The sequence below is a fragment of the Diuraphis noxia genome, unplaced genomic scaffold (assembly GCF_037042655.1).
Source record: "Diuraphis noxia isolate RWA-SAM2 unplaced genomic scaffold, SU_Dnox_SAM2 contig0004, whole genome shotgun sequence".
NCBI classification, from domain to species: domain Eukaryota; kingdom Metazoa; phylum Arthropoda; class Insecta; order Hemiptera; family Aphididae; genus Diuraphis; species Diuraphis noxia.
The window spans coordinates 52,902,899-52,915,068 of record NW_028301714.1 but is presented as its reverse complement, the minus strand read 5'-3'; the positions used below and the strand labels follow the sequence as shown (position 1 = coordinate 52,915,068).

Sequence of the window (12,170 nt, the reverse complement as noted above, 5' to 3'; positions counted from 1 at the left end):
TAAAACTAGGGTGAGCATACTTTGTGAATCGCTCTGTATAATAACTACAACATAGTCATATCTTTGTCAAACACTCTCATTCGGTTGCTTGATACAGTCTGCGCTGTGGTTTAAATTCTTATAATCGTATTGATATGCACTTACCCACACACATGGTCTGATTTTTGTTATGCACCGTAATTGTTGCGTTTGCGCAGAACCCCAGTATGCCGATGGCCAGAGCCGGTTGGGTACTGCGCACGTTGTTACTCAGTGATCAAAACACCGTACTCAGGGACCGGAAGACCGGTGGTGGCCGATCCGTGGTCCGGAGGTGCGCTTCCGGCAGCGAGCTCATTGACTGGCTAATGAACCTAGTATCCACAGACCACGATTCGTTCAGCAGACACGATGTGATTGGCATGTGGCAAGCTCTACTTGAGGAAGGAGTCATATCGCACGGTGAGACAAACATAATGCTATATCATCACAACGATAATTTACTTTGTTTTTGTTATTAATATTATTGTATCCAATGCGTTTATATATATGTGTATATATACATATATTTTTTTTGAGACTTTCTTAGAATTATTTCGATTCATTAAAAAATTACGTTTAAAAACTTCGTGCAAAAACATGATGTAACTAAATTGCATTTTGAAAGAGTAGTTGTTGAAATATTGGTCATTGGTATGTAGATTTAGGAGATAGTATATTAAACTACCTATTGATGATTTTTTTTTTTTTTATTAAAACGAAATATACCAGTGACATAGGCCATTGGGTTACCATAATTCAACTATTGATGATTATAATTTGTTAAATGTTCTAAATATAATAAATACAAAAGTACAAAGTCCAATGTCACATCTTTATTTTGCAAACAATTTTTTAAGGCTATTACTAATACCAAAACTATTTAATGCTGAATATAAATGAGTTTAAAATTGAAAGTTAATATACCTAGTAATTAATAACTTTTTGCATTACAGTTTTGTGAAATGAACTTTTAACTTAATTGATATTAACTTAACATATAACGACCTGCCTATGTTCGTTGAAACCCTAGTTGCGATTAACTATAAATAAATAAAACAAAATAAATAATTGATGATGCGCATAAAAGGAAATAAACAGTTAAGTTTTTTTTAAATTTATTTCTTGAAACCATAAGCCAGAAATTTTCAAAACAAAAAATTTTTTTTTATTAGATTGACGCACATTTTAAATCATATATTAACTGTTTTGTCTAATTTTCGATTTCTATATAACTTTTAACTAGACAGAACTAAAAGAAGTTCTGATTTATTAATTTAAAACTTTAAAAAAAGTTATTTAAAAACTTTACACAACCTATATAAGAAATATCATTAGATCACATAGCCTTCTACTATACATTTTTATAAATTGGAAACTCTACTTGTTCAAATCAATATTTAAAAAAAATCATCTGCTTTACAAAATTTGTAGTATCAACCATCAGTTCACATTAAAAAAAAAACTACCTCCACCACAAGAAACTTCTTTAATGGTACAAATATCAAGTGTTTTAAAATATAATGTTGTGTATATTTAAAATTCTAAAATTCAGAAATTTAATAAATTAATTTTTAAAGAATAAAATTAGGGTGAAAACTGAGAATGCTTTGTGAATAACCTAATATAGTCGTTAAGATACGAAGGAATCAAAAGTTAATAAATGATTATTATGTACAAATAATTCATAAAATTATGATATTTTCGATGTTTATGAATAACTGTCAGAATTCTAGCTATGACACTAGCATATGAGAAAACTAGATAATCATATATACAAAAGAATATCTGATCATCCTAGCATAATATAACTTAGCTATATAATTTTATTATCAACATATTATATTAACATGGATCAATATAGCAATTAAAAACTACGCCATACCATGTTATCCAAACAGCTACCGGGGAACATCCGTTTAAGGACAAGTGTCTATTCTACAATTTTTGGCAAGACAGAGAAGGTGCTCTTAACACACCCACCATACAAGACGTGGCCGAGGCCGAAGAGCACCTAGACGAGGCATTACAGGAACTTGTCCACAGGGGACCGGATGCACACTTACGTCTGATTCTTCGATCACCGTGAGTAACCACGATATATATATATATATATATATATATATATATATATAATATTTTATATAGATAGATATGTTGAATAAATCACAATATTCCTGCGGTTTTGTTTGGTAGGAGCTCGGAGAGGACGCCCGAGGACTTGGAGCTGATATTTGAAGAGCTGAGTGAGCAGAAAGCTCTGGCTCACCTGCCAAATTCAGTGAAACGAGAATTGGCGTCTGTTGTGGTGTTTGAAGCTCACCCAAAATCCGGCCATACATGTAAGTACATCACACTTCTAGTGCCTAAAGCATATTAATATTTTATATTACGATGTGGAGGGTAGATGGCGAATATATATAGGCCCATAGGTTGCCAATAGAATTAAGGTTAACACTCAAAAATGAACGATGATTATTAAAATTATTATAAAATAATAAATGAAATTTTTTAAATATATAATTTTTGATATTTTGCACAAAATAGTTCAAAGCTTCTTAAAAACACCATTTAAAAAAAAGGCGGGTAAGTCGTAGATGTCGCTCTGCTGTACAGTAGGTTACAAGTGGGTTACTGTAATGGATGGAATTAAATTTGAATCCTATGATATTATATCATTGTATACGAAAAACGATTCCGAACGAAGACGGTTTATCTGTCTAGAATTTATTATAAATTATTAAAAATTTTCAAATCTTAGATTTAAAAAGAAAATTTTTTATGAATTTCTAGCTTAAAATAATTTGTGAATTTTTGTGATTTTTACGTATTTTGTCAAAATTCAAACTTTGAATGCTTATAAAAAAGAATTGTGACTATGAATTTATTTTATTTTTTAACTACTATTGTAAAAATATGTTAAGAGCCTTGTATTAAATTTTCAAGCTTTTCTGCCTAACAAATAAATTTTTATCGATAATAATTTTAAAAAAACTAATAATGATCGAAAATTTCAAATGCCTATGAATAGTTTAACTTAAGTCGAACATTTTTGAAAATTGCAAGGTGAATAGAATATACTTATATAAACACTCGGTGAAAATTTCATGTATCTATGGTAATTTGTTTTAAAATTACATCAAAAACCAAAATCGATTTTGTCGAAAAATTAGTGTGCGTAAAATTTCCTGTTTTCCCCTTAATTTTTAGTTTGTTTTTCTCGATTATTTAGAAAATTATTAAGAATTTTTCACTTTTGATCCCCCAAAGTACCAACTAGATTCACTTTTTGATCGAACGAGGTACTGAAGTCAAAAATCGAAGCACTTTTACTGCCCCAAAACGTGATGACAGACACAAAAAAAAACACATCATGGTAAAATCAATACATTCATCGCTCCGCTCAGAATCTAAAATACAAAAACAATCTCTGGAACATGCAAAATAATTTTTTTTTCAATTCAGTAATATTATACTTACTAATATACAATGCATATAGTGAATCGATATAATTCCAAAATAAATAAAATAACTCAATATGTCAACAAAAATTAATAGAACAAAAAAATTACAGCTCATGTGTCTCTTCTCCAAGTAAATATTATCAATTATTAAAATATTAACCAATTTCCACCAGTTGGAGGGGATGCACGTTTTTACTAACTACCTATATACAATGATTTACTAACACAATAATACTATTATGATTATTCCGAACGCTTCCGGGCGATTACTATTATAATACCGTTCAACTGGAAATACGGCGTGGTCATGATTTCTCCTTCGATTATTCACGAATAATGTAACTCGCGCCTGGAAACCTAGTAAACCGTAAACCCGACGAACGCCGCATAAGCCAAAACATAATACAATGCATTTCGTTCATTGACAAACCTCTGGTGGTAGAATTATACCTGTCACGATCGTAACACCTCTCGGGGGGTCTTGTGTATTCTGTCACAGTGTTCCGTCAAGGAGACGAAGGCAAAGCGTGGTACGTGATTATGCAGGGCGCGGTCAACGTGGAAACATACTCCAAAGGCGTCGTAGAGTCGCTTTACGAGGGCGAAGACTTCGGTGGTTTAGCGTTAATACACAACGTCCCCAGGTATTTGTAAAGCACGCACTTAATATTATTGTACTGACTATTATTCGATTGCAATAATAATATTATTTCGTGTTGATAACGATTCGTTTGAAATCTAGATCGGCCACCATTACTGTCAAAGAAGACAATACCCATCTGCTGCGTGTAGACAAAGACAGTTACAATAAAATCGTAAGGGACATCGAAACAAATACCGTCAGACTGAAAGAACTCGGTAGTGACGTGTTGGTGCTAGAAAAATCTCCTCGATTACACAAGTAAGACGTTTCAATAAAAACTTAAACTAAAATTCATCATTCGCTTTTTATTACATACGATTGAATTGTAACTAATCATTGCGTTAACACTGATTAAGATACATGATTATTGCTGGAACTCCGCAAAAAATTCTAGAACATCTACTAGAGCACAGACTAAGTAGTACGAATGTCGCTGGCTCCAGAAACGACCCGTGTCTAGACGATTTCTTATTAACGCACATCGTGTTTATGCCTACCAGAACATTAGTGTCGGAACTCAATAAATAATATCCTTTTATAATTGAAAATAATAGTATATTCTGTTAAATATTTTAATCTTTTTCCTTAACGCTTATGTTTACTTATCATATGGAAAACCCATCCCAGGACAGAGAGTACACCATCAACTGTAAAAGAAAAGTAGTACAATTCGTATACAGATGGGTGGTGACCATAAGGCATCCGGTGTTTGACGACGTCGTCTCAATGTCATTTCTCGAGGTATTTTAAATTTAATTATGTAAATATTGTTTGTATGTTAAAAACAATTATTTTTATTTTTATTAGGAACTGGCCAGTGACGTGGAAGCCGATTGTCAAATGTTGGGTGGCAAGAGTCAAGCTCTTCAAGAGGAAGCTAGCCTAATGCATCATATTATGTCTCGGTTGAGGCGGTATCAAGACGAACGATTGGAAACTTCGGGCTTAAAATGGAAGTTACCACCGGGTGGTCAACCAATTTGCTTGTTTTCAGCAATAAACACTCCGTCAAAAAATAATAGGCCGATCATCCGACCAAACGACGACAGTAAGCTCATAGTATTATAAATGCATATTACTATAACGTTTTAAGTAAACGCCGAACATTGTTCATTAAAGCTATAAATTAAAACATATAATTTTTAACCACATTTTTCGCTAAACATTTCAAATATGAAGCTAATACATATATAATTTAAAATGATTAAATAAAAATAGATCCAATGAAATTTTCATAAAATATTATATTCAATCTAAAGTTGTATATTATTTGAAGTGTATTCATTATTCAGTTATTTATTCTGTTTATTTCAGTTATATTCCGAGTGTACTGTGCCGATCATACATTTTGCACATTGCGACTGCCTGTAAATGCCACAGCAGAAACCATCAAAGTGGGAGCGTACGAAAAATGCAGTCTCCGACATCCCGTACAAGATCTGAGAATAGTGGAAGTAAAATCAAATGGAGAAAGGGTACCATTCAGGGACAGCGAACACTCGATACCCACCACTGTGGCACTAAACAGTTGCATATTTCTAACGCCAAAAGATCACATGGATGCATTGGTAATTTAAATAAATTTTTTAGATTGACTTGTACAGAAATAGGCTTATCAAAAAATTGCTTATTAAATTTTACCCAGTAAAAAATAAAAATCTTGTTTACATACATTTATACGCAGTATAGGTAATTGACATATTTTAAGGAATGACATATGAATTTTTAAATCTTCAAAAAGGACTATCATTAATATAACATTCTATGATGAAAATAACATATATAGTATATACCTAATTCATAAAGTTATTTAGTTGTTTAACAATAATTATTATTTGTTCCTAGGTTTAGAAAAATGTATTTTAAATTATAGAGTTCAATTAATTTAAGAAATTTTAAGTTCAGAAAAGAGTTTTCTTTATTTCTTTCATTATTTCTTCATTTAATTGAAGAATTTTTCTCTTTTCAGATTCTACTAAATATTTATATTGTATTATTTGTGTTCATTAAGTTACAATACAATATTTCTCGATCCTACTTTCGCTAATCATTTCTTGTAACAATCTGTCTTTCATACAATGCTCACAATTTCAAATATTATATTAGGTATAAATAACACTAATATAGTAATATGAGTAATAAATCGATTTAGACGTGTGTGCCAGAACAAGAAAAATCTGAAGGAGTGGATATATCGGGCGATTTTGATTCACTAAGCACCAAGGAACTGGCATATCACATGACACTTTTTGACTGGGAATTGTTTTGGAACGTCCATGAGGTGCAAACAATATATTATAATATTTGATTTCACAAAAAAAAAAAAAACAATTATTAAAAACCAACCAATGTTATTGTTTTGTTTAGTATGAATTGATATACTTAACGTTTGGCAGACATCGATTCCAACAAATAACAGCAAATTTGGATATATTTCTCAGACGTTTCAACGAAATCCAATATTGGGTTATAACTGAGATATGTACGTCACAAAATATATCAAAAAGAACGAATATACTGAAAAAAATGATCAAACTAGCAACATAGTAAGTGATTTATTACTTTTTTATTCGTTAACTGTCGTAAAATATGTCCAAATACAGTTGCAAATTGAAATGTATTTTTAATGATGACAACTTTACTGCTTTTCAAAAATTGATCTCTAAAAATATCACAAATGGTTGAATTAATCCCCGATATTAACATAAATAATAAATAAGCTGACAAAAAGAATTGGTATGATAATATTTTAAAAATAATTGATGTACAGCAATATAACAGCGCAATCTACTGTTTAAACATAAATACTTTTTAAACGAAAACATAATATACATTAAATTATATAATCGTTATGCCAATTGGTTTTTTATAAAATGAAAATAACGTTAACAAAAATAAATAATGTATTTCATCATATTACAATCTGTATTAAGTTTTTAAGTATATAGTGTCTGACAATATTATGTAATGACAATTTTATTTACATACAGAAAATAGGTACTGGAAATAAAACTCTACCCGAGTTTCATTCCATGTTATTTTATTTATTTTAAATGATTAATCAAGTTAGTACTTAGGGAATTCTTGAATTTGGTATAATTAAGTAAGCAGTTTACAAAATGTGATTTCGATTGTAGAACTAATATTTGAGAACGTTTCAAAGTTTCAAACATTCGAAGGGATCGAGTGTAGACATATAAACTGTCAAACATGTATTTTAAGTTACATATAATTTGTAACTTAATTATTTTAAATATTTGAGATAAAATTAGTTCTATATAGGTAGTATATATATATATATATATATATATATAGTACTTTTGTAAATAATTTTTACTATTGAGTTTTATTGGTGAACTTATTATGATTTAATTTGGGGTTTGGAGTGGGAGCAAGAAAATCAAGACACTATTTACGTTTGTGCTGTCATTGCTGGTTTCCGCGAATGTAAGAGACTATCATTATTGGAGTTAGGAAAGTTTTGGAAGCATTTGGTAATATATCTGAATTTCTCCATGGACTTATTTAAGTATTAGGTCGATAATAGTTTAAGGTATAAATATTAGTGGGCTTATAATTAATAACTGTTTTGAGTATCTATTCAACTATTTGTAAGATTGTAATTTGAATTAGATGGGACTGAATGACAAGGCGCAAGTCTGATGGTATATAGTATTATGGATTTAGTTTGATTTATTTTTTGCCTTAGCTTTGTGTATCAGTTTTCATGAGGGAAAGATGATTTTGAAGGCGGTGAAAAGCGATAATAATGTCAGGATTAGTGGAAATTGTACCTTTGTCACCAGCGTAGCCTGGTGTGACCTGCAGCGTGTGAGGTGTAGTGGTTTGATCAGAAGCATAGATATTATAAATTAAATAGGGTAGAACTTCGCCTTAAAGAGTACTTACATATTATATATATTTAAAAAGTAAAGCTATATATTGTAACCCCCTTCATAGTTGGCAACAACTACTCAGAAAAATATTATTATTTAATCACTACTATAGTCACATGCTCACAAGATTAATCAATCATGATGCAACTTTAGGTGTTGTAGAGGATATGTGGAAGGATGTTATTAAATAATTGAAACAAAGAGTGATAGATGAACGATCATATTTTTTCCTTTCAAAGTTTTAACAGTACAATATCACGCATCTATATAGAAAAATAAAATTACAACTTCTTACAGTCCACAAAACTAATTATAGTAATTATATTAATATTATGTGAGCTATGAATTTTAAAATAAAATTTTATTGATATTCACACAACCGCAATATATAATTCGGTTCATCGAAGAGAATAAAATTAAGTTATATTATGAACTTATTTTATATTTTTATACTATAATTGTCACGTATAATTTGATCAGACAGTTATATAGACAATCTCTTAGAAAAACTAAAGAGCTGAGCAGCTACTCGTATACAATTACAATAAACAGTATACAGTAATAATTTTAATATTGAATAAAATATGAAAAATTAGCCATTTAAGTTCTAAAAAGCCACTTAATATTTGTTTATAACCTCGCAAAATTATGGCATTGAATTATTATCAGTCATTGTTTTCAGCTGCAAAGAGTATTATAATTTCAACGCATTCTTCGCAATCCTTATGGGACTGAGCGACGTGGCTGTCAGTCGGTTGTCGACAACTTGGGACAAGTTGCCATCCAAATCACGGAAACAGTTTACTGAATATGAGACGCTCATCGACCCGAGCCGGAATCACAGGGCTTACAGAATCACCGTGGGCAAATTACCATCTCCCATGATACCATTCATGCCCCTTCTCATCAAAGGTAGAAATCTACTAAAATATAGTATCTAACTATTCAATTACAAATATTTGGTCATATGAAGCACTAAAACACTTTATAATAATAAACACTATAATATTATTTTAGTAGTGCACTTGGCCTGTTTACCACGTCTAACTAAATACAATAAAATTATGAGAGTATACAGAACACTTTTTTTTTTTGTTAATTGTAATATTTTTATTATTCAGTACATCTGAAAGTTGACGTAATGTGTTTAAAAAACGTATTTTATTTGCCATAATCATTATATCCACCCACATACTTGGACTGAAATAAAAAAAAACCACCAAATGTCTCACATGTGATTTTAAATAGTGGTATTTTCCCAATCATATTTTCATAATCAATTAAATATATAACTTATTTCTAGACATGAAATTCACCCATGATGGCAACAAAACGCACGTGGACGGTTTGGTTAACTTTGAAAAAATGCACATGCTGGCACAAACCATGAGGACACTTCGGTATTGCCGAGCCAGGCATTTGGGTGAGACGAGTTTTTCACTTATTAATACTGTTCTACGTCATTTATGAAATGAATCAGTGATGTAATATGTCATGATTTTTTTTTTGTTTCTTAAAATCCATTAATTATATTTAATAGGTATCGTAATTAATTTTGTTATAAAAATGCGGTATAAGTAAAATCGTTAGTTTATTTTTATCTCAAACTGTAAAGTGACTATACTGCAGTATGCATTGTGTTTTATTATAATATGTAATATGCGTTTCATTTAGATTTTTGTCTTCATGATGCATTTTTCAATTTAATTGTTTTCATGTACGGTTATGGAAAATTATTACCTTATTAAAGAAATTTAATTGTTATTAATAAATTCCGATTTTTTTTTAATAAAAACATTTAAAAAAAAACCATTATAAATCATATTTTAGTAATTAAAGCCTACAGATTAGCCAATTTATAGAATTATATCAGTAGTATTAATATCGCAGTTGAAGTTTTTACTAATTTCCATTAGATGGTTATTCAAATAACTAAAGATTCAAGATGAAAAACGCCCTTATATATATATATATATATGTATGTATATTTGTATATATTATAAATGTACCGCTAAACCACACGTCGTTCGTTCGATTGCATTTTTCAGTCTTGGACCCGCCGGTGTCGAAAAACGAAGCTGACGTCAAGTCGTACGTGAGCTGTTTGAGGTGCGTGAACAACGAACGGACGTTGATGAGCATGTCTCAGAAACTAGAACCCAGGAGAACTTAAACACTCGTCTAGTCATCTACGACTGCACCATAACCTAATAGACACACCTAATACAATATATTATATTATGATAAGTACACACATGCGTAAATTCAATGAGTATCAAGTATTTTATTTATGTATATACGCTGCAGTACGTCATATCACAATGAGCGTTATATATAATATATTATATTTTGTTCTACATCGCATAAATTTTGTTTTTGATTTTTTTTTTTAAATTTTTGTTTCGTGTAAGTTATATTATACAATTATTCATAGGAGTAGTACGGTTAATTATCATTAACGATGCATGAATCGCCTTTCTCAAACGATAATATTATTGTTATGATTAATTATAAGTGTCTCTTTTTTTCTTTTCTTTTTCTTTTTTACCCGGATATTAGACGTGTTAATACAGGGTAAGGAGATACGTCACAGTACTGTTTTGTTTTTTCTTAAAATGTATTTCTCCGTTCTTTCCCAACATTACGTTTAATTTAAATGTATATTAAAACATATGAGACAATCAGAGAACGACGATAATCATTGATGGATGAAATTTAATAAATACGAGACGGCTGTTATTATTTATTATTTATTAGATATAATTATTATAGTTACATCGTACTTAGGTACTGATGCAAGTCTTGTTTGCAAATCGCGACAATGTTTTTGATTATAATTAGTATAAAATTAATATGATATTACTTTAATAAATTATGCATCACGGAAACACCATAGGTTCTTAGAGCTTTATAAACATAGACATATATTATTTTAGATATACGAATAGAGTGTGACAAAATTCAGTACGAATTACTGCCATGTCGAGAGACTTTTAATATCATTTTTCGAAAACTAACATCAATAATAAATTTTATAAAAAAAAAAGTTAAAAACATTATTATATTATTTTAGATAACGGATAATATAATTACTATAGTATGTTATGTCATATGAAACGTTAGTTTTTCTTTCTTCGGCATTGCTGTTAAACTGATAATTTTCACACTCTAAATATTATAAATATATATTTAAATATAATAATACATTTATAGGTACCTATAAATATTTGTAAGCATCGACTTTATGTACACTTATTCTTATCATTATTAAGATCTAGTCTATTTTAAAATTTATATAGTATACTTTTTTCAACTACAGATATTTTTTTGTGATAATAATATTATGGGTCCATTTTTCCAACTTACAATTATCTTCCGAATATTGTTTATTTGTTCGTTTGATCATTTTTTATGTGTTTCTTAAACGGCGTTTGTATTTTAATAGCTATATAGTGATTTAAATATTGTATACAATAATAATATATGAGATGAATTCGCATACAATTGAATTGATAACAGATGATAAACTGTAAAAGTAAAACCGTTTATTATTATTATTATTATTATTATAGCTACATAGGTGTATTTATAATAGTATGATAATTCATAGTTGGAAACAATATTTCGTAATAAACCAATAATTTGTTAATTTATTGGTATTTTTTCTATTTTTACTTGCTAATATTGTGTATTATTGATTGCTCTTTGACACTGTATAATAAGAATTCTAGTTACGTTCTAATTTCTATCTAAATTATTTTGAGGGACTTTTATTGATAGAACTACATCATTGTTAAGTTAACCATCACTTTTTGCCTTCAAAATTTCACATTACATTATAGTATATCTTCGTACAGTATACTATTAAATGTGCAAATTTTTATAATTTTGATTATTAACTATTTTTTTAGATGTTGCGTTATTTAAATTTTAAATTTTTTCCATATTTCTTTATAATTTCTATTTAATTTTTGTTAAAATGTAAACGATATTATATAATATGTGTTCTAAAACAAATATAAAAAAAAATTATACATTTTTGTGGTTGTTTTTATTTAATAAAAGTCTAATGTCTATGCATATATAGAAATTATATTATACTAATTAAATGCTGAGAACATCATTGATAAAGTTATTGCTCAGAATCCA

At 29.2% G+C, this 12,170-nt stretch overlaps 1 protein-coding gene across 2 annotated transcripts in view; it reads left to right on the top strand.

Annotated features, from left to right (window-relative positions):
• Positions 1-11,942, top strand: part of Epac (Exchange protein directly activated by cAMP) — a 243,540-nt gene extending 231,598 nt beyond the window's left edge. For both annotated transcript variants that reach the window (XM_089225496.1, XM_089225495.1), the window contains exons 7-20: positions 198-441; positions 1,920-2,103; positions 2,215-2,360; positions 3,982-4,126; positions 4,225-4,383; positions 4,482-4,652; positions 4,728-4,866; positions 4,933-5,173; positions 5,440-5,693; positions 6,278-6,406; positions 6,493-6,671; positions 8,704-8,933; positions 9,325-9,444; positions 10,070-11,942. In XM_089225496.1, coding sequence (XP_089081622.1) covers positions 198-441; positions 1,920-2,103; positions 2,215-2,360; positions 3,982-4,126; positions 4,225-4,383; positions 4,482-4,652; positions 4,728-4,866; positions 4,933-5,173; positions 5,440-5,693; positions 6,278-6,406; positions 6,493-6,671; positions 8,704-8,933; positions 9,325-9,444; positions 10,070-10,194 — 2,466 coding nt within the window. In that variant the 3' untranslated portion in view covers positions 10,195-11,942. The remainder of the gene's footprint in view (positions 1-197; positions 442-1,919; positions 2,104-2,214; positions 2,361-3,981; positions 4,127-4,224; positions 4,384-4,481; positions 4,653-4,727; positions 4,867-4,932; positions 5,174-5,439; positions 5,694-6,277; positions 6,407-6,492; positions 6,672-8,703; positions 8,934-9,324; positions 9,445-10,069) is intronic.
• The last annotated feature ends 228 nt before the right edge of the window (positions 11,943-12,170 follow it).